At 48.9% G+C, this 19446-nt stretch overlaps 2 protein-coding genes across 6 annotated transcripts; both read left to right on the plus strand.

Annotated features, from left to right (window-relative positions):
* The first annotated feature begins 1512 nt into the window (after positions 1–1512).
* On the plus strand, positions 1513–7449 carry LOC6602458 (otoferlin). Its single transcript, XM_026993038.1, has 14 exons — positions 1513–1692; positions 1751–2112; positions 2176–2278; positions 2370–2568; positions 2633–3081; positions 3143–4386; positions 4443–4614; positions 4690–5923; positions 5986–6122; positions 6239–6420; positions 6538–6658; positions 6766–7056; positions 7113–7213; positions 7272–7449. The coding sequence occupies exons 1-14, from the start codon at positions 1513–1515 to the stop codon at positions 7447–7449; spliced, it is 4953 nt and encodes a 1650-aa protein (XP_026848839.1).
* Positions 7450–9814: 2365 nt separating this feature from the next.
* LOC6602510 (transient receptor potential cation channel subfamily A member 1) lies at positions 9815–19439 on the plus strand. Of its 5 annotated transcripts, none has more exons than XM_026992963.1 (16): positions 9815–10018; positions 10512–10670; positions 12787–12943; positions 13013–13103; positions 13182–13377; positions 13850–13957; positions 14691–14879; positions 15320–15548; positions 15613–16193; positions 16264–16578; positions 16697–16807; positions 17454–17674; positions 17737–18214; positions 18282–18444; positions 18504–18776; positions 18837–19439. In XM_026992963.1, the coding sequence occupies exons 1-16, from the start codon at positions 9872–9874 to the stop codon at positions 19130–19132; spliced, it is 3714 nt and encodes a 1237-aa protein (XP_026848764.1). In that variant the 5' UTR covers positions 9815–9871; the 3' UTR covers positions 19133–19439. The 5 variants fall into 5 exon arrangements, with proteins under 5 accessions (XP_026848764.1, XP_026848763.1, XP_026848766.1 ...); XM_026992962.1 differs by lacking the exon at positions 16697–16807 and adding an exon at positions 17080–17187; XM_026992965.1 differs by lacking the exon at positions 16697–16807.
* Positions 19440–19446: the final 7 nt, after the last annotated feature.

Consider the following 19446-nt stretch of genomic DNA (forward strand, 5'->3'; position numbering starts at 1 on the left):
TCTTGAAGAAATTGCTTTATTTGTCATTGAAATTTTAAGACTACCGTGGTCATATGCTGCCATTGAACGTGTAATCAGTCAAATAAATATCGTTAAATCCTTAAACTCAATATTAAATAAAAGGTTTGTTTAAGTAATATTTAATTGTCTGATGAATACGACTATAATTCTTTTGAATTTTACAGATATGGATTGCGCCGTCATGGCATATGTTGCCACAACTACCAATTACCGGAGAAATATTTAAATTTAATACGTTCCAGCGATAAATATACCGATTCGAGTAATAGCGAGTTGGATAAAATTATAACACAATTAGCTATGTGTTTTTTTTATTTTTAGCCTATTTTTTGGCCTGTTTTTTTACAATTTTTAGCTTGTTTTAACTTGTGTTTTTGTGAAATCTAGCTTATTTTGACGCTCAAAATCTGGCAGCACTGGCTGGAACCGAAACCGAAGCTTTCGTCGAAGTCAGCCGAAGCGGCTCTCTCTCTCTCGCTTTGTCGATGCTCGCGCGCACAGTGGCTCGATTGCCAAAGACTCGTGGCAAAAATCAGATTTCAGATTACACTTCAATTAGGAATTGATCTAATAGCTTTAAACTAATATTATATTGTACTTATATTATTTTGACTATGGTCTTTAGGGTAAAGTAAAGAATATTTGAGTTAATTACGGTTAATTACGCCCATTTAGCACCCATTTGTCTTCCGAAAATTTCCCTTAAGTACTGAGAATATACATTACATTTTAGACTGATACCTAGCCCAGTTCGAAAGAAATGATTTTTGCAACGTGTTTTCAGAAACCGAGCCACTGTGCAACGCTCCAAGCAGCAGCTCTGCTTGACGGCCGGAATTGGTTTTTGAGTGTGATTCGGTATGGAAGAAATCACACTCTTTTTTTTCAGAGAGGTTCGAGCTTTTGAGCGAAACCACCCTCACTAGTTATAGTAACCAGTGCTGCAACATTAGCTTATTTCAGGCTAGATTTATCACTTTTAAAGTGGAATAGCTTCACATATAGTAAATTAATTCAAAAATACAACACAAACCTAAAAAACATCTAAGCCACAACATTTTTTTTATTTTTGTCTTTTATCTAGTCTTAGTCTATTTTTTTTTAGCTGATATTCGGTTGTAGTCATTTGTAGCATATTTTTTTAATCTAGCTTGTAATGACTATGAAATTCTGGCAGCACTGTTAGTGGCAAGTCAGCTTGGTGAAAGCTCAATGGTAAGCTTCCCTCATAGTGATGCCGGACTGGTGGAAAAAGGTGAAGTTTGCATTTGAATTTAAAATTGAATTGGAATTCAGTTGAAACAAATCCAATATGCATATCGAACAATTTCCATAAGTTGATGTGGAAATTTATCAAAAGAAAACCTAGCCATGAGCTGTTGCTCATGTCAAGCTGTGAAATCCTGTTACAATTGTTTTCCACTCAAATTGGGAGCTAATCTGAAAAATGCTTATAACAGACTATCAATTGCACGCCGAAACGGAAATATAATGAGTTATATGGATGATTGCTTTGCCGGGGCCCCGCAAGACTTTCTCATCTGCATTACGGTGCACAAGGCCGCCAAAGTGGGCCTGGCCACATCGGAGCTTTACGTCAAAGTCAGCCTGGATAAGACGCAGAAGAGCACCAAGACGTTCCAAAACTCCGAGAATCCCTACTTCAATGAGGTAAACGCTTTGGGTATGGCTGAAAGACGGACACCTTTAGCGAGATTCTCTTCCACAGTACTTTGTGTTCGAGTTCCGCTGTTCGCTGAGCGACCTCCTCCGGATGACCATCCTCTTTGAATTAAAGAAGACGCAGACTCTCATGAAGAACCTGGTGGTCGGGGAGCTGTTGATCGATCTGCATAGCGTGTGGAACCAGCCGAATCACGGATTCTTCAAGAAGTGGGGTCGCCTGGAGCCGCCCATCGGGGAGAATCCTCCACGCGAGGAGCCCAGTGATTCCCATGGGTATTTGCAAATCGATCTGGTCATCGTCTCACAGCACAGTTCGGTGGCAAATAATCTCATCCCAGAGGAGAACACCGACACACAGAGCCTGAACAAGTGGAGTGTGGACCAAGACTATGACGACATTGAGAAGTATCTGTCCCCGATCAGAGCCACTAGCCTCAACCTCTAACCAAACCAGAGTTCTGCCCCCAGGAACCTGCTGCAGAACCCCAACTCGTACACGCCGAGCAACATCCGCTATTCGATCGCCTTCTTCCGCGGCTTCTTCGTGCGGAAGGGCAGCTACATGATCCAAGTATGGTTCACTTCAACTATCTTCCACGTATATCTACCCGTGTGGCATTCACTTCTATCTCTATCCTGCTTTTCCGTTTCCGTTTCTAAAGTACAGATTCCATCCTTTCAAGGGCAAGACGCCGGTGGCCAAGCAGACTACGACGCCCGTGTGGAACCACCTGATCAGTTTCGCCTGGATATACCCCTCGTTGGCGCAGCGCTTTCTCATCCTGGTCCACATCCACGAGCACCTCAAATGGAAGTGCGTGGCCGAGTACGAGCTGTCATTCGAGGAGATCGCCTTCAAAAGTGGGTAATCCTCTTTGGCATAATATCTGCTTCACTGTACCCTGTACTTTTCAATGGCTGGCAGGCATTCCCTCTTTGGGACCCACCTATCTGCAATTGTACGATCCCGTCCAGCCAATGACCTATGTGGGTCGCCTCTTACTGGAGGTGCGTTCCGACACTGTGGCGGAGGAGAGGCCGTCGCATGTGATCCTTGCGGAGGACGTTCACGGCTTGGACGAGTCTCCTTTTTGGAAGGAAGAGGTCTTCATGGTGGAGTTCCTTCCACTGCTCGGGGATCACATCCAAAGCAGTGCCAGCAGCTATAAAATCTCCATGAAGCTGGCCGAGAACACTTCCACCATCCTAGAGGGTCCCCTGAAGACGCCATCGGGGAAGTTCCGCTCGGCGATGCACTCGAAAAGCTTCCGCCAGGACGCCCCCTACCGATCCTGCCTCCTACGTGCCCGCCTGCCCGACAACCGGGACAAGTACGAGAGCGACTACTTCATGATCGACCTGGTCGACTTTATGGTGAACAGAAGAACTGACCGATCTCCTTCTGAAGCTAACCTTTAACCTCTGCTATTTGCAGCGTTCCGAACTGGACACCTTCAAGGTGTTCCAGCTGAAATCCCCGCAACAGGACGTTAATCAGGCCAAGTGTCTGAAGGCCATCATATCCAATATCTTGAGCAAAATCAAGGAGGGCATCAAGGAACATCGCTTCGACCACGAGATGGAGAGCCAGCGCACTCCGTGGGACATCAACCGCCAGCTTTTCCTCGTGGGATTCTTCGCGAAGCTGCCGCTTGAGCTGCGTCTGCTGAAGCAGGAGCTCCGCAGCTCCTACGTGGAGAACCTGGACGCCTCTGTGGCGGATGTGGTGAACGAGCTGCATCGCCTGGTGGACAAGATCACAGCGCTCTCCAACATGACGCGGGTGCAGGACGAGTGGCCCGATCTCCTGCTCTCTCTAAGTGCCGGGGGCAAGGAGGTGGGCGTCTGCCGCCTCAATGCCAAGCTCTTTCTCCACCTCCAGCGCCGGGAGCTGCAGCAAAACCAGATCACACAGTGCTGGCGTCTAAAGAGCTTCGCGTTCAAGGACCCAGGTTGCATCCACAGCTGCCCCAACTGCGGCTGCAGCACGGCCTTGATTCTGGGCTGCGTTGCCATCGTGGTCGAGAGGGAGCGCAAGCAGTTCCTCTCGAACAGTATCGGTGACTGGATCTCGATCGAACCAATGGTCTGGAAGACCCGTGTGGCGTGGACCTTCTTCCGCTGCCATGTGTACGTCCATCAGGCCAAAGTCCGACCCACCGGAGAGAAGAAGCACGTCTGCGACTCCCATCTGCGCATCCTGTTCGGAGAGCAGGCCGCCGAGACGAACACATCCCCGGGCACTCTGTCACCCATCTGGGATGCCGAAATCACATTCAGCTGCATCACCCTACCCGGCAGCGTCGACTGGTACGTGCAGAATCCCCCTCTGCTCTCCCTGGAGTTCTTCAACAAGGAGAAATCCCTCGCCGATGAGCTGGTGGGCAAGGGCCATGTGATGGCCAGTGTGATCAGTGGAGAACATTTCGCGGACTCCGCCTGGGAGGACGGTCCTCATTACTGGTCCAAGGGCCCCGTCAACAAGATGCAGCGGCTGAAGCACGTCTCTCCGCCGCCCCTCAAGTGGGTGCCCCTGGCCAGAAAGGGTTCCGTCCAGGCGGAGGTCCTCATGTCGGCCGAGTTCATCGAGCTGGTGGATGGCGTTGCCGATGCCAGCAAGGAGCCCGTCCTAAGCACGGGTATTCCGAAGGCCATCCGACCGAATATGCTGAACTTTGTGTGAGTATTGGACTTGGACTTCCATCAGTAGGGATTTTAATGAGATCCCTTCGCAGCCTGGAGGTTGTGTTCGTGGGGCTGCGCAACTACTCCAAGACCACCATGAGTTCGGCGGGCAAGCGAAAGATCAACATCATGATGGGGGACCTGGTGCTCACGAGTGGCCCCTCGAAGGCCCGCATCGGCAACAGCATCAACTTCCTCGTAGCCTACGCCTCAGCCGTTGTGGTGGGTTCCCAATCAATGATTTCTCTGCGACCCAATCTCTAGTATAGTACATACGTCCACGGAACTACTTTACAGAGTCTCCCCGATCAGCAGGAGTACTGGCCAGCCATGATAGCCGCTGATGTGCTCGTATCCGGGCTAACCACAGAGTCCATACTGGGGGCCGCACTCATACCGAACTCCGCCAGCTTCCTGCAGCGGGGAAAGACGACCAAATGCGAGACCCAGAGCTCGGCTGCCTCCTACACCTCCACCGCAGTAACAATGGATGAGGAGGAGGAGACTGAAGTGGATGCGACCGGGGGGAAGGACACAGAATGGGAGGAGGCCGATGAAGAGGAGGAGTCCCCCGGCAAGTGGAGGCGCTTATGGAGGCGGTTGATGTTCGCCCTGGGCTTGCGACCCGCCGCTTATGCCAACAGGATGGCCCTGAGGTATGCAGCGGACGACATGGACAACAGCGAGCTCATCGCGGAGGGACAGTTCACGTGGTGGACAAAGTTCTACAACTCGATGTACTGGAAGGCGGCGGAGATGACGCACGAGTACAAGCACCGGCTGGTCATCTATCCCAACGAGCTGGAGAAGCAGCCCCAGTTCGGCTACCTGCAGGACTGGGCCGTGCCCGTCCAGATGGTGCACGGCGTCAAGTTCAAGAAGCAGGCCCCGCCGAGGGAGGACGTGTACGCCACGCTGAAGATCCAGGTCAAGCTGACGCCCTGCCAGTGCGGGAGCTGGGACGAAGGCGGAGGAGGGGACATGGTCCGACCCCTGGCAGCGTCCTTGAATCCGCGCGAACAAACGATGCTCCAATCTCTGTCCGAGTCGGTGAGGCTAGCTGTCCGGGTCTATGTGGTGCAGGGCCTTCAGATGCGCCCGCGGGACGTCAAGCAAAATTCCGACTGCTACGTGAAGCTCTCTCTTGGCGCCAAGACACTCTCCGACCGAGCGGCGTACATCCCCAACCAGAGCAACCCCATCTTTGGGCGCATTTTCGAGCTGGAGGCGAACCTGCCCGGCGACAACATGCTCCTGCTGATGGTATACGACCAGGACACATGCCGCGACGATGTCATCGGTCAGACGTACATCGATCTGGAGGATCGTTGGCGCAGCAAGCACCGTGCCACAGTGGGCCTGGCCCAGGAGTACTCGAGGAGTGGCTACAACCAGTGGCACGATGTCAGCCTCCCATCGGAGATACTCACGAGTATCTGCTTGCAACGGGGCATACAGCCGCCCTACTACTACGGCAACGTGCTCGAAGTGGATGGACAGCTCTTCGCCGATGAAACAACCATATCACGGGGTGAGGGGTGGATCTATTATATATATATCGATGGAGTATCTGTACTGATTCCCCCGTTTCAGGTGAGGAGATGCATGAACGACTCAGTCTGACAGTGCTGAAAAACCTTGAGAGGTTGCCCTCCTTTGGCTACAAGCTGGTGCCCGAGCATGTGGAGACTCGCTCCCTCTACCGCGATGATTATCCCAATGTCGAACAGGTAAGAGGCAAGAGCTTCCAAGTAATGCTCCGACCGACTGTCCAAAGACCTGACTTTAAGCCAAGGAGAGCCAAAGTTGAAGCCTATCTCCTGAACCCCCCTCTCTTTCAATGCAGGGCAAGCTCCAGCTGTGGATAGAGCTGTTTGAGGCCAACAAATTCATGCCGTTTCCAGTTGATATCACGCCCGTGCCACCCGCTGGTTACGAGGTCCGTGTTGTGGTCAAAAATCTGAGAGGCATCCAGGCGGGCGACAGAAATGTTTTTGGCAAACTAATGAGCGACCTCTACGTAACTGGGTAAGTGGAAATGGGATAAGAGGAAATGGGGGAAATAAGGCTGCTGCCATGTAAACGATATGCAATTATCCGATTTTCTGCTTTTGTTCTGCGCTGTTGTGTTCTGTTACGTTGCAGCTGGTGCCAGGATATAGACAAGCGCCAATCAACCGATATCCATTACCGTTCGTTCACCGGCGATGCTGCCTTTAATTGGCGCATGATATTCCCGATGATGTACTCCCCCAATGAGGACATGGTGAGCGGCTGGGGAGCCAGGGAGTCCTTGACCTTGCCTAATTGGTCGCATGGTCCGGGGTAAACCAATACCCTCTACTAATTAATTCCATCGTGCGCGTGTTTCAGATGGTCTTCCGCCGCCGAGGGGGACTGTTCGAGGAGATTGAGATCAAGCGGCCACCGGTTATCTATCTGCAGATTTGGGACCGGGACTTCATAACGCGCAACGAGTACCTGGGCGCCCTGGAGTTGAACCTCTCCAACATGCCCATGCCGTATGAGACGGAGGCGCATTGCCAGCCGTACCCCAACCAGCGGAAGCGACTGAATCTCTTCCAGCGCAAGTCCATCCATGGCTGGTTCCCAGTCGATAGTGCCCCGAAGCCGAGGTCTGGTCTGCCCATCACCTCGACGAAGGTGAGTCCGGAATCGGAGTCCGAGTAGCCTAAAATTTCGAATACGATCCACTCCAGGGCAAAATGGAACTACAAATCGATGTCTGTACGTCGGCGGAGGCCTCGAATCAACCCGCAGGCCATGGCCATGACCCACCCTTGGCTTTGGAGAAGCCCGAGTACGTATTCCAATGCCAGCTTCCGATCTTCCTATTATGTATTGCCTATATCTTGCAGTCGGCCGGACACAGCCTTCAATCCCCTGACGCATCCCTTCAAGTCGTTTCACTACATCCTCTGGCCCTCCATACGGAAATATGTCCTGTGGGGCGTTCTCCTCTCGGTAGTTATCGTAGCAGTGGTTCTGTTCTTTACCAAAATCCCGAGCCAACTCATGTCCATGCCCTTTCTGTGATTTGTTATCAGTTTTCGTTTTGTGTTTTACTTGTTTGCTTTAGCAAAATTGAATTGCATTTTCCCCCTTTAAAGTTTCCCAATAAATTAGTTCATTGTTCTATTTGCATGCGTCACTTATAAGTTAATTAAATGAAATCGCTAATAGCCGCATGGGACATCGGCGCAGCGATAAAAACCGACTCGTTCAGCACAGCGACCGACCAGCACATCGACCGACCAGCACTTTAAAGAACTATTAATAAACTGTGAAATAGAACAAGTTAGACAAACAGAGCAAACACGGATCAGAAAGATGATTACTGTCGGCCAATTGGTGCGGTGCCGTACCTACACAATACCCAAGAGGTTCCGAAAGAGGCGGTTAAAAGAATCCTGATCCAGCTCAGAGAGGAAGCTAATAAGAGCCACTCTATTTTGCCACTCGATTGGCAGTCTTTCTCCCACACATTCTGAATCGTTCTACTGAATAAACTCTGCTGCGCTATTTCATCATTCATTCAAACTTTTGTGGGGTATTTATTTATACATATGGAATGGTATGGTATGGTATGGTATGGTATCTATATGCGTCTGTCTGGATGTATCGTTACATGTTAATGGCGACATTCGTCCCGAGACGAGACTAGACGCGACGCGACGAGACGAGTGACGAAAGGCTGTTATCAGGTCCGCCGCCCCGAACTAGTCCAGACCATACAGTCGAGAAACTGTCAACGGGGACACATTACAGGCACTGGCCCAAAGGCTGCCACATTTAGTTGGAGACCAGCTATCAAGGCTGTCGGTACGCGCGAATCACTCAGCAGAAAATTTTCAAGGGAAAGTCGCAGTAGGGAAACAGAGGGAGATATAGATATAGAAATAGAGAGAGAGAGAGAGAGAGCCCAGTCCATTTCAGTTTCAGCAAATTATTGCCAGTCAAAGGTGCTAATTGAGTTTTATAATTAAAGTGTCCGTCCATCATAATCAGAGAGGAAACTGCCGCTGGAGCTGCATTGCAGGGAGTCCTCGCTGGTGCCGTACCGTGCCGTGCCGTTCCGTTCCGTGCCTGCACTTGTAGTGCTTTCCCCAGAGAGCGGATCGCAAGCATCGGGAAACATATGGCAAGCATCGGGGCACTCAGCCTTAAATGCTGCTAAATTCTGATAGCAAATTCTCGGAAAATACCTGCTGCTGCTGCTGCTGCCACAGACGTGCGTGTTCGGTGTGCTCCGGCCTAGTCTTGGCTGAGATCAAAATCAAATTCAAGTTCTTCAAATTCAAAGTCGATTGAAGATGTAAATGAATCGTTGCACAGGGAGCTTGTAAGACAGAATCCGAAAGTACTGAGAGCTCTAGGTCTAAGAGGAGCAAAGAAGAGTTCCAAAAGAGTTTTCAAAAGGTAAGTTTTCATTTAGTTAAGGGCTTTATTTACACACCCATATGGGTGCCAAACGAGGGAGGAACCACTCAGACTAATCGACCCAGACACAGCGTTTCCAATTTCGTCAACTCATCCATCCACTTAACCCCTTGGAAACAATCAGAGCCCCAGTGGAATTCGGGAATGGAAATACTCATTAGTCAGAGTAGTCAGTAGGTGCGAAATCGAGGCCCAAATCGCGATGTCAGGTATTGATGGATATCTCTAGAAAGTAATTGGGATCCACATATAAGCACTGCTGACAGCCCTAGCATATTTGCAGTTCGTTACAATCCCTCGGTCGAGTCGGTTCAAAATGAAGCTGGAGGAAGTCGAGGAGTAAGTAAGGGACTGCAAGGAGCAGAGTCTTGCCTTCGAAGGGACTCGGGCTTGCGCTTGGGCTGGTTTGGCATTATGCAAATTCTGTGGCACGTCTGGCTCGAGTGCCACAAATAAACAGCCCGTTAATTAGACACTGCCATTAAATAGGGCGTACGAACGGACGCACTCCCCCACTCGCACTCCCCCGGGAAGGAGCTAGCTAGAAAAATGACAAACGGCCGGCCGTTGACTCGACTCTCTCCTGGTTGTGTCAGAGTTACAGAGTTACGGACCAACAGATATATGAGATATACTGTTGGGGGTTACTCACAGTTTGTCATAGCTGCAGTCACGGTTCGGTTGTAGCTCGACAAAGTCCACAGGCACAGGCACAGCCAAAGCACGAATTCCTTTATCTCCCAGTGTCCGTCCTTCTGTGCTGTTCTATCGGGAGCGTATCATGTGACAGACGGGTTATCTAAATTGGTTTGCTGTCGGTTAACACGCCTGCAAAACGTTAAGGCCAATCAATATCTAATTAGAGAACTGATTGCGGATGAGAGCCGTAGCTGGATTCTGTTTTTTGTTGTGAAATATTGTGACTAATCGCAAAACCATTATCATGCATAGTCGCGAGTCGCGGCCCTTCACCATCACAACAGCGGCAGCCACCGAGCGACAGTTGAGCGGCCCGGACATGCCCAAGCTCTGGAATGGTGGGGTCTACAATAGCCAGTGCCCCGCCTTGTCGTCGCCGGATCTGATGGAGGCCCAGCCCACACTTTTGCCCAAGACGCGCAGCAACAGCAGCACTAGCACCAGCACCAAGAACCGGAACAGCAAGGTGAGTCAGGCGGGAGCTAGGTAACGGGGGAATACCTCAGAGTCCCCAATGCGTGGCGTAAGGATTTCACGAGCTCTAGAATGTTCTACAGTCCGCATTTAAATGGGGGGAAGGTTTTAAATAGTTTTTACCATTCCAATTTCCATTTTATATAGTTTTCCTCAATGAAAACATTCGAGTCGAGCACTCTCAGAAACGAAACCGTTCAGATTCTGTGTCAATCCTTTAAAAACGGTTTAGACATAGATCTTCTTGCAAACCTCTAAAAATATCGTGAACAAATTATTCTATCTCAAAGTTCATTGAAGAATTTTCGAGAAAAGAGCTCTATAAATTGACAAATTCTTTTGAGAATGATTTATAGGAATCCTAAGATATAATAACCTAATAAAAATGATGAAAAACTAAATTATATCGATGATGAAATCATGTGGGAATCGAAGGATCCACTATTAATACACTTTTATAATTGTTCTTCTATAATTTCATGCAGTATTGGATATTCTCGATGATAATCGAACGAAGTTCGGGTGTCAAGCGGGGCGAAATCGATGGCGATGATGCAGACACCCCACTGGAGGCCATCTTGCCAGCCGAACCGGCGGCGGAGCAGGTCTGCTTGTTGCGTGACAGCCCCTTCAGGATATTGCGGGTGAGTTGAGTTGGTAATCGGGTGAATGGATGTGGGTGGCCTCGTGGCCCGGCCAATTCTCCAAAGTGAAAGCCCAATGGCAATTCTCCAGGCGAGAGTTGTGATAAATGTATATCGATTCCGCAGATTGCAACTGAGAAATGAGTTTTTTCGAGGAACGGCTTTCTAGAAAGTTCAATGGCTTCTTGGATGGCACTCCGAATACCCAACCATGAGTGCTATCGATGGGTAGACATAAGAAAATAAACATCGTCTCGGCGGGACATGCAGAGCAACAAGTTCGATGGACAGGACAGTCCGGAACAAAATCGACATGCAATTGAAATGGAATCAGAGATTTACGGGGTCAAATTCAATGAAAAACTCACCACGTTCCGAATACGGCGTAAATTCCGCCCTCCGGCAGTCCATTCTGTTTTCCCACCCAGCGCACCCGAACGCACCCATGCCCCGCCGATGTCGTTGGCCAGCGTTCCGAATGTTGGCTATAAAAGCGAGCACTTCTTGGCCCGAGATTTCAGTCTTGTGGCAACTTGGCTGGCAGCCTCTCTCCTTTATCAGTGTGCGAGCGGAAAATGATGTTAACTTGGTTTGAAAATCAGTGGAAAATCAAAGACAATTTGTTAAATTGGGTCCGCGTAACCCAATCAAATGGGATTCCTTAATTGACAAGCACAAGCACAAAGGCCCCAAATAACTTTTTTTTAACAGTGATTACAAAGTGTTTGCCGAAAAATACTGATAAATACTTGCCAAAAATGCAAGAAAAAGTTTAAAATTAAAATCGAATATTTTGCATGTCCTATTAATAGAGTTTCTTGCATATATCTTAAACAACTCACAAAAATATTTCATGCACATACGACTTCATCAAATTTGAGAAACAAAGAAATATTCACAACGAATACAAATAAATTTTTAGAAAAACCCAGAGAAGAGGGCAAACAAAACGCATTGCATGCTAGAATTTTGTAGATTTAAAATATCGAAAAGAAAAGATTCGAAAAATATATTACATGCATAAACAATTTTAAAAGCGCTCAAAGAAAGATTCAAGTATTGAAGTTGCAAAAAAAGAAAAATATTGGATGGCACTAAATTGACACAGAGGCTGGAACTATTTCTAGAACTCTAGCAGCTACTATTCAAAGATTGAAAAGAGCAAAATTAAATCTGCAAACTTCGTTACCAGCGCATTAAAATAGTACTAGAAAATAGTTGTAGAAAACGAGCTCAAAAGGCCCTGTAGAACCTCCACCCTCGACAGCATTGTGGAGATGAATGCCACAGGCAATCAGAGCTAATCTGAAAACTACACACAAATGTAATTAGGGTCCTCGCCCGCACCACCAACGACAATGCCAAACTGCGAGAAGGAGACCCCGAATCGGGAGGTGGTCATCAGTCCGCTCCGCTACTTGATCAGCGGCTTTGCCCGCGGGGCGGAGCTCACTGCAATGGCCCCGCTCAACCTGCCCAACAAGTGGGCTCGTATACTGCGAATGTCCTCCGCACCGAAGATACAAATCGACGACTTTCTCCAGGTAAACCTGCTCGACGAAAGCACACATCAAATCAGCTAAAAGGAAGCCCCGAAATTAGATTTACTTTTTAAGTGCATTTCGGGGGAAGTTGCAGGATACTGAAACATGGGGAGTCATGGGGCTGGGTTGGTTTGGGCATGGGTTTGGGTTCGGTGACTGCTGCTGCAGCCTCCATTCTGTGTAATAGTTTTCAGCTTAAAGCGAAACCTCTTGAAGCGGATGAAAGCAAAACAAAAGACTGAGATGGAGCAGGCACTGAAGACACTACAAATATGACGGAAATGAAAGACTGCATGTTGACGGAGTCTTTTCAGATTAAAAATCTATTGACATTTCTTGTCACTGTGCATAAGCTTCCACTCTTTCGGGATCTCCTCTTGTATTGAAGGCCCCCCCCTGTCGTCGGTTGCTCTGGCTTGTCACCCTGAGTTGTCTCGCCTTAAACTTTTAGTTTGCCGGAGCAAACAGCAAACGCTTTGGACTTTAATCCAACTTACTGGAAAACTGATTGAGTTGATTCGAGTTGAGTTGAGTTGAGTTGAGAAACACCTGTTCCCTCGTTTAATTAACAGGCAGCCGAGTCCGGAAACCTGGATGATTTCAAGCGTCTGTTTATGGCCGACAACACGCGTATTTCCCTGAAGGATGGCAAGGGACGGACGGCTGCCCACCAGGCAACGGCCAGAAATCGCGTCAATATACTGCGCTACATTAGGGATCAGAACGGGGGTGAGTCCCGGCTAGGGGGTACCCTTTATCCATTACCACCATAATGTCATTATTAAGTGCGCCTTGCAGACTTCAATGCCAAGGACAATGCCGGAAATACACCACTCCACATTGCCGTCGAGTGCGATGCTTACGAAGCCCTGGACTATCTGCTGTCCATGTAAGCTGACTACACTGACTTTCGCCATGGTCTATTTAACAGTAATCCAAACCAACCAATCCCTCACCATGTTTACAGCCCGGTGGACACGGGAGTGCTCAACGAGAAGAAGCAGGCTCCTGTCCACCTGGCCACCGAGCTGAACAAGGTGAAATCCCTGCGGGTGATGGGACAGTACCGGAACGTCATCGACATACAGCAGGGCGGGGAGCATGGACGCACGGCCCTCCATCTGGCGGCCATCTACGATCACGAGGAATGCGCTCGCATCCTGGTAAGTGGTGTGAGTCCTCGCCCAAGTTGTTCCCCGTAATTATTTTCACTTTTAGATTCGCATTTCGCATTCACTCATGCATTTTATTTGCATTTTGATAACGAATTGGACCAAACACAATTCGTCATTAATCAATTTCACCCCACACACATCCCCACATCCAACCACCCACAGACCCACACTCATACACCCAATCTCCCGCACACACACAACATTAATTTATCATAGAAAACAACAAATGAAAAGGTTTGTATCCTCTGAAGCAATTTTGTCTTGCCTGCGCACGAAAGTATGCTATGATATTCTGCAAGAACTCGCCCGGCAGAGTCTCTCTCTCTGTGTGTGTGTGTGTGTGTGTGTGTCTATGCCTGTGTGTGTAGCCCTAGGATGTGCCTTAGTATTAGTATATTATTATAGAGTCGCATATGTTATATCATGTCGTGTAACACATTGTGTGCGTCGTATCTTCCAGATAACCGAGTTCGATGCATGCCCCCGTAAGCCGTGTAACAACGGCTATTATCCCATTCACGAGGCTGCCAAGAACGCCAGCTCCAAGACAATGGAGGTCTTTTTCCAGGCAAGTTTCCCATGAATTGCATGCCCCATCCTGCTTTGATCTTGCTTGCACTTTGTGGTAGCTATTCCCATTTGACCACTTATTGTAATGTCCTCCTCGTATCCTTTTCGTTCCTGCCATAGCTCCCACTGCTCCCCACTTATCCTGTGACCTTTCATGCACTCGCTTTGACTTCCACTTTGAGTTGATTTTCATTTTGCCTTTACTCTTATTTTTTTGATTGAAATTGCGTATACGCTGTGCCGCCATGATAAAGTATCAAATTTTAAACGCTGCCTCCTGTTCTATCTGTGGAACTCTGACAAACTCCGTTTATTGTTAAACTTCCCAGAAAAGAAAAAAATTAAACACATTAGAAGGGTTTAGGCTGCGAAACAAAAAGTATCGAATGTTGTTCAAGTCCAGCAGTGTCGGACATTGACTTTCGGAAACAATATTTGTGTGGTCTGGGCCTAGACTTTCACTTTATACACGGTACTCGAAGAGCACAAGGGTATCTTGTATTGATGGAAGGTATGCTACAGACATAAAGAAGACTCTTTTGTTTTCATAAATGAATGAAATTTCAAGACTATTCCATATGAATATCTACCAATAGTTCCGAAATAGTTAAAAATGTCTGCACAGCGAAAGCATCTCCAAAAACTGCTCTAAGCTATATATGTAAATCGGCCATGTCTCTTTCGCCACCCAGTTATTAATGGTATGCCCTTAAATGTGACTTATCTTGCAGTGGGGCGAACAACGCGGCTGTACACGCGAGGAGATGATATCCTTCTACGACTCGGAGGGCAATGTGCCACTGCACTCAGCGGTCCACGGTGGCGACATCAAGGCTGTGGAGTTGTGCCTCAAGTCCGGTGCAAAGATATCCACCCAGCAACATGATCTCTCGACACCAGTGCATCTGGCCTGCGCTCAGGTGAGTTGATAGTGTGGACAGGAACTCGAGGACTGAGACGACGACGATGACGAAGACGAAGACGAAGACGGAGGAAGGTCCTAGCTGACAAGCAGCAGCGGAGCACATGAAAACGCTCATACTCATATTTCCCTGGGGAGATATGGAGCGCTGGATAGATGGGTAAACAAAGCTTTTCTGGTCAAAAGGAAAACAGTGTGAAAGCATCTCTCAGTGGGTGGACGGGCGCACTGGGGGATGGTGCGAAGTTTGGCTCGTGTCCTGGCTGGCTTACGTGTTACACGAGTGACTTTAATTTGACAAATTCTTATGCAAATTTCGCCAAGTCGAACGTGACTTCGGTGCTGGGAAAACAAAGAGCCCCGGATGGCATGTAATATGATTCATTTTGCATTGAGTGGGGAAGTGAATCCGCCATCGATTTCCGTTTCTCGTTTTAGGGTGCCATTGATATTGTGAAGCTAATGTTCGAGATGCAGCCAATGGAGAAGAGGATCTGCCTGAGCTGCACCGATGTGCAGAAGATGACGCCGCTGCACTGCGCCTCCATGTTTGATCATCCGGATATTGTGTCCTATTTGGTGAGCGAGGGAGCCGACATTAATGCTTTGGACAAGGAGCATCGCTCCCCCCTGCTGCTAGCTGCCTCTCGCAGCGGCTGGAAGACGGGTAAGCGCTTTGGGATTCCTCCATCTTCTCGGTTTAAGAGCTCCTCATCATCACATCAAAACAGTCCACCTCTTGATTCGATTGGGGGCTGGGATTAGTGTCAAGGATGCGGCTGCTCGCAATGTCCTGCATTTTGTCATCATGAACGGTGGCCGGCTGACGGACTTTGCCGAGCAGGTGGCCAATTGCCAGACGAACAACCAGCTCCAGCTGCTGCTCAACGAGAAGGACAGCATGGGCTGCTCGCCGCTCCACTACGCCAGTCGGGACGGGCACATCCGCTCGCTGGAGAATCTCATTCGGCTGGGGGCCTGCATCAACCTCAAGAACAACAACAACGAGAGTCCGCTGCACTTTGCCGCCCGCTACGGCCGCTACAACACCGTGCGCCAGCTGCTCGACTCGGAGAAGGGCTCGTTCATCATCAACGAAAGCGACGGGGCAGGGATGACTCCCCTGCACATTTCCTCCCAGCAGGGGCACACCCGTGTGGTCCAGCTGCTGCTCAACCGCGGGGCTCTGCTGCACAGGGATCACACCGGACGCAATCCTCTCCAGCTGGCGGCCATGTCCGGCTATACCGAGACCATTGAGCTGCTGCACTCGGTGCACTCCCATCTGCTCGATCAAGTGGACAAGGATGGGGTAAGTTGCTGCTCGCCTGACACACTCTCACACTGTTCTGACTGCTAAGCTTCCTCCAATCCCCACACAGAATACTGCTCTCCACCTGGCCACCATGGAGAACAAGCCGCATGCCATCTCGGTGCTGATGTCCATGCAATGCAAGCTCGTCTATAATGTCCTGGACATGAGTGCCATTGACTATGCCATCTACTACAAGTACCCGGAGGCGGCTCTGGCCATGGTCACCCACGAGGAGCGGGCCAATGAGGTGATGGCCCTCCGCTCCGACAAGCATCCGTGCGTCACCCTAGCCCTGATTGCCTCCATGCCAAAGGTCTTTGAGGCGGTGCAGGACAAGTGTATCAGTAAGGCCAACTGCAAGAAGGACTCGAAGAGCTTTTACGTAAGTTGTTCCGTTAGCCAATGGGTTCGGTATGCCGCCAATCATCTCATTCCATCGAAGCTAATCCTCTATATCTCTATATATTGAAAATGTCCACCATATATATATATATATCCAGATAAAGTACTCTTTCGCATTCTTGCAATGCCCCTTTATGTTTGCCAAGATCGATGAGAAAACCGGAGAGCCGATAATGACAACAAATCCCATTCCGTTGCCGGCATTGAATGTAAGCAGAAGAAGCAGGGCAAGCAGAAGCAGATCCCAGGATCTGTTGCATGATTCAGTGTGTGTTTGAGTGTGTTTTTTCCTCCTTATACTACGATACGATCCTTGTACGAACTGGCAAACCCTTTGCATACGTATGTATATGTGACGTTGGATGGGGGGTTACTTGAGTCCGCTCTTCATGATCATCATCCGCTCATCAAAATGCCTACCTCGACGCTCTATATACGTATATATAACACACTTCCTTGACTAATCTACCACCATATCTAGATTAAATATTCATTTTGGCCCTACCAAAAGACACCCGAACAGATCGAGGCCAAGCGCAAAGAGTTCAATGATCCCAAGTGGCGTCCCATGCCCCTGGCCGTGGTGAATGTGAGTGTCGCTAGTACTCTCTTCGCTTTATAGTACCGATATAACCAATAGACTACTGCAACTCTGCAACTTGTGCCTATCGTCCCTCCCAAAAACTAACCCACTAACCGACTCACTGTACAGTGTACACCATCGTATCTGGCTTTTGTATCTCGTATCCCCGTATCTCGTATTCCTGTATCTCGTATGTCGTGAAGTCGTGTATGTGTCGCCCCCCAATATCCAGATGCTTTTCCTAACACATTCCCTCTCTGATCCCCGGCCAGACCATGGTTACCCATGGACGCGTGGAGCTGCTGGCCCATCCACTCAGCCAGAAGTATCTGCAGATGAAGTGGAACTCGTACGGCAAGTACTTTCATCTGGCCAACCTACTGATCTACTCGATATTCCTGGTCTTTGTCACGATCTATTCGTCCCTAATGATGAACAACATTGAGCTGGAGCCCGGTGTGAACAAGTCCATGAGCCAATATTGCAATTTGGGGTAAGCTTTAGCTACGGATTATCAACCACAGACACACTGATTGCGAAGATCGTTTTTGCCAGGTGGGACCAGCTGACCCACAACCTCTCGCAGAATCACTTTGCCGCGACAAACTTCCGCCAGGACTCGTGTGTGGAGCGCATCAATCGGACCACGGCCATTCTATTCTGTGCTGGGGTGATTGTGGTCTACATTTTGCTCAATTCGATGCGGGAAATGCTGCAGATCTACCAGCAACGCTTGCACTATATCCTGGAGACGGTCAACTTGATATCCTGGGTGCTATACATATCGGCCCTGGTCATGATAGTGCCGGCCTTCCGGGCCGATGGCATCATTACCAGCATTCACTATTCGGCGGCCTCGATTGCTGTGTTTCTGTCCTGGTTCCGGCTCTTGCTGTTCCTGCAGCGATTCGACCAGGTTGGCATCTATGTGGTTATGTTTCTGGAGATCCTGCAGACGCTCATCAAAGTGCTGATGGTCTTCTCCATACTGATCATTGCTTTTGGACTGGCCTTTTACATTTTGCTCTCGAAGGTGGGTTTTCGTTTGAGAGGGTGAGTCGTTTGTGGTATATATTTCCAGAGATTTTCCTTCATTCCAGATTATCGATCCACAGCCGAACCACTTGTCCTTCTCGAACATACCGATGTCTCTGCTGCGCACCTTCTCCATGATGTTGGGCGAACTGGATGTGGTGGGCACCTATGTGAACACCTACTATCGCGACCGACTCAAAGTGCCCATGACCTCCTTCTTGATACTGAGTGAGATCCGTAAGATTATTCCCACCTGTCCATGATCTGATGTCTATTTCTCGTGACAGGCGTCTTCATGATACTCATGCCCATTCTGTTGATGAATTTGCTTATCGGTTTGGCGGTTGGCGACATCGAGTCGGTGCGTCGCAATGCCCAGCTGAAACGTCTGGCCATGCAGGTGGTCCTGCACACGGAACTGGAGCGCAAGCTACCCCATGTCTGGCTGCAGCGGGTGGACAAAATGGAGCTTATCGAATACCCAAACGAGGCAAAGTGCAAGGTCGGCTTCTGTGACTTTATCCTACGCAAATGGTTCTCCAATCCCTTCACCGAGGATTGTAAGTAGCTCTGCCTTCCTTTTGTTGGAGCCATGTGCTGACTCATTTTCTGCTCTTTAGCCGCCATGGACGCCATCTCCTTTGACAACAATGACGATTTTATCAACGCAGAGCTGGAGCGGCAGCGCCGCAAGCTGCGCGACATAAGCCGCATGCTGGAGCAACAGCACCAGCTGATGCGCCTCATTGTCCAGAAGATGGAGATCAAAACGGAGGCAGACGATGTGGACGAGGGCATATCGCCCAACGAGATTCGCTCCGTTGTGGGCTCGGCCTCGGCTGGCACCAATCGCTGGAATTCTCCGCGCATCCGCAACAAGCTTCGAGCCGCTCTCAGCTTCAACAAGAGCATGTAGATCTTGGCCTAGGATGTGGTCTCCTCAACTATATCTATATCTTCATATATTATCCCCAGTAGCGAAACGTTTCAATTTATCTCTCTCTCTCTCTCTGTGTGTATGTGTGTGTGTGTAACATATAGTCTCAATATAGCAACAAGGATTGTGGGAGATCGTATCGAAATGCTTGAGGTGGTCCTCAAAGGAACCATTGACGAATTTATAGGCAAGGAATAGAGGTGGAATGTAGTTTCAAATGCACTTAGTGGACTTTTTCATAGTTTTTTTTTTGATGTCTTTTAAAATATATAAAATAAAGTCAATTTATCTAG

This window comes from Drosophila persimilis, unplaced genomic scaffold (genome assembly GCF_003286085.1).
Source record: "Drosophila persimilis strain 14011-0111.01,24,50 unplaced genomic scaffold, DperRS2 tig00000798-arrow-arrow-pilon, whole genome shotgun sequence".
Taxonomy (NCBI): Eukaryota; Metazoa; Arthropoda; class Insecta; order Diptera; family Drosophilidae; genus Drosophila; species Drosophila persimilis.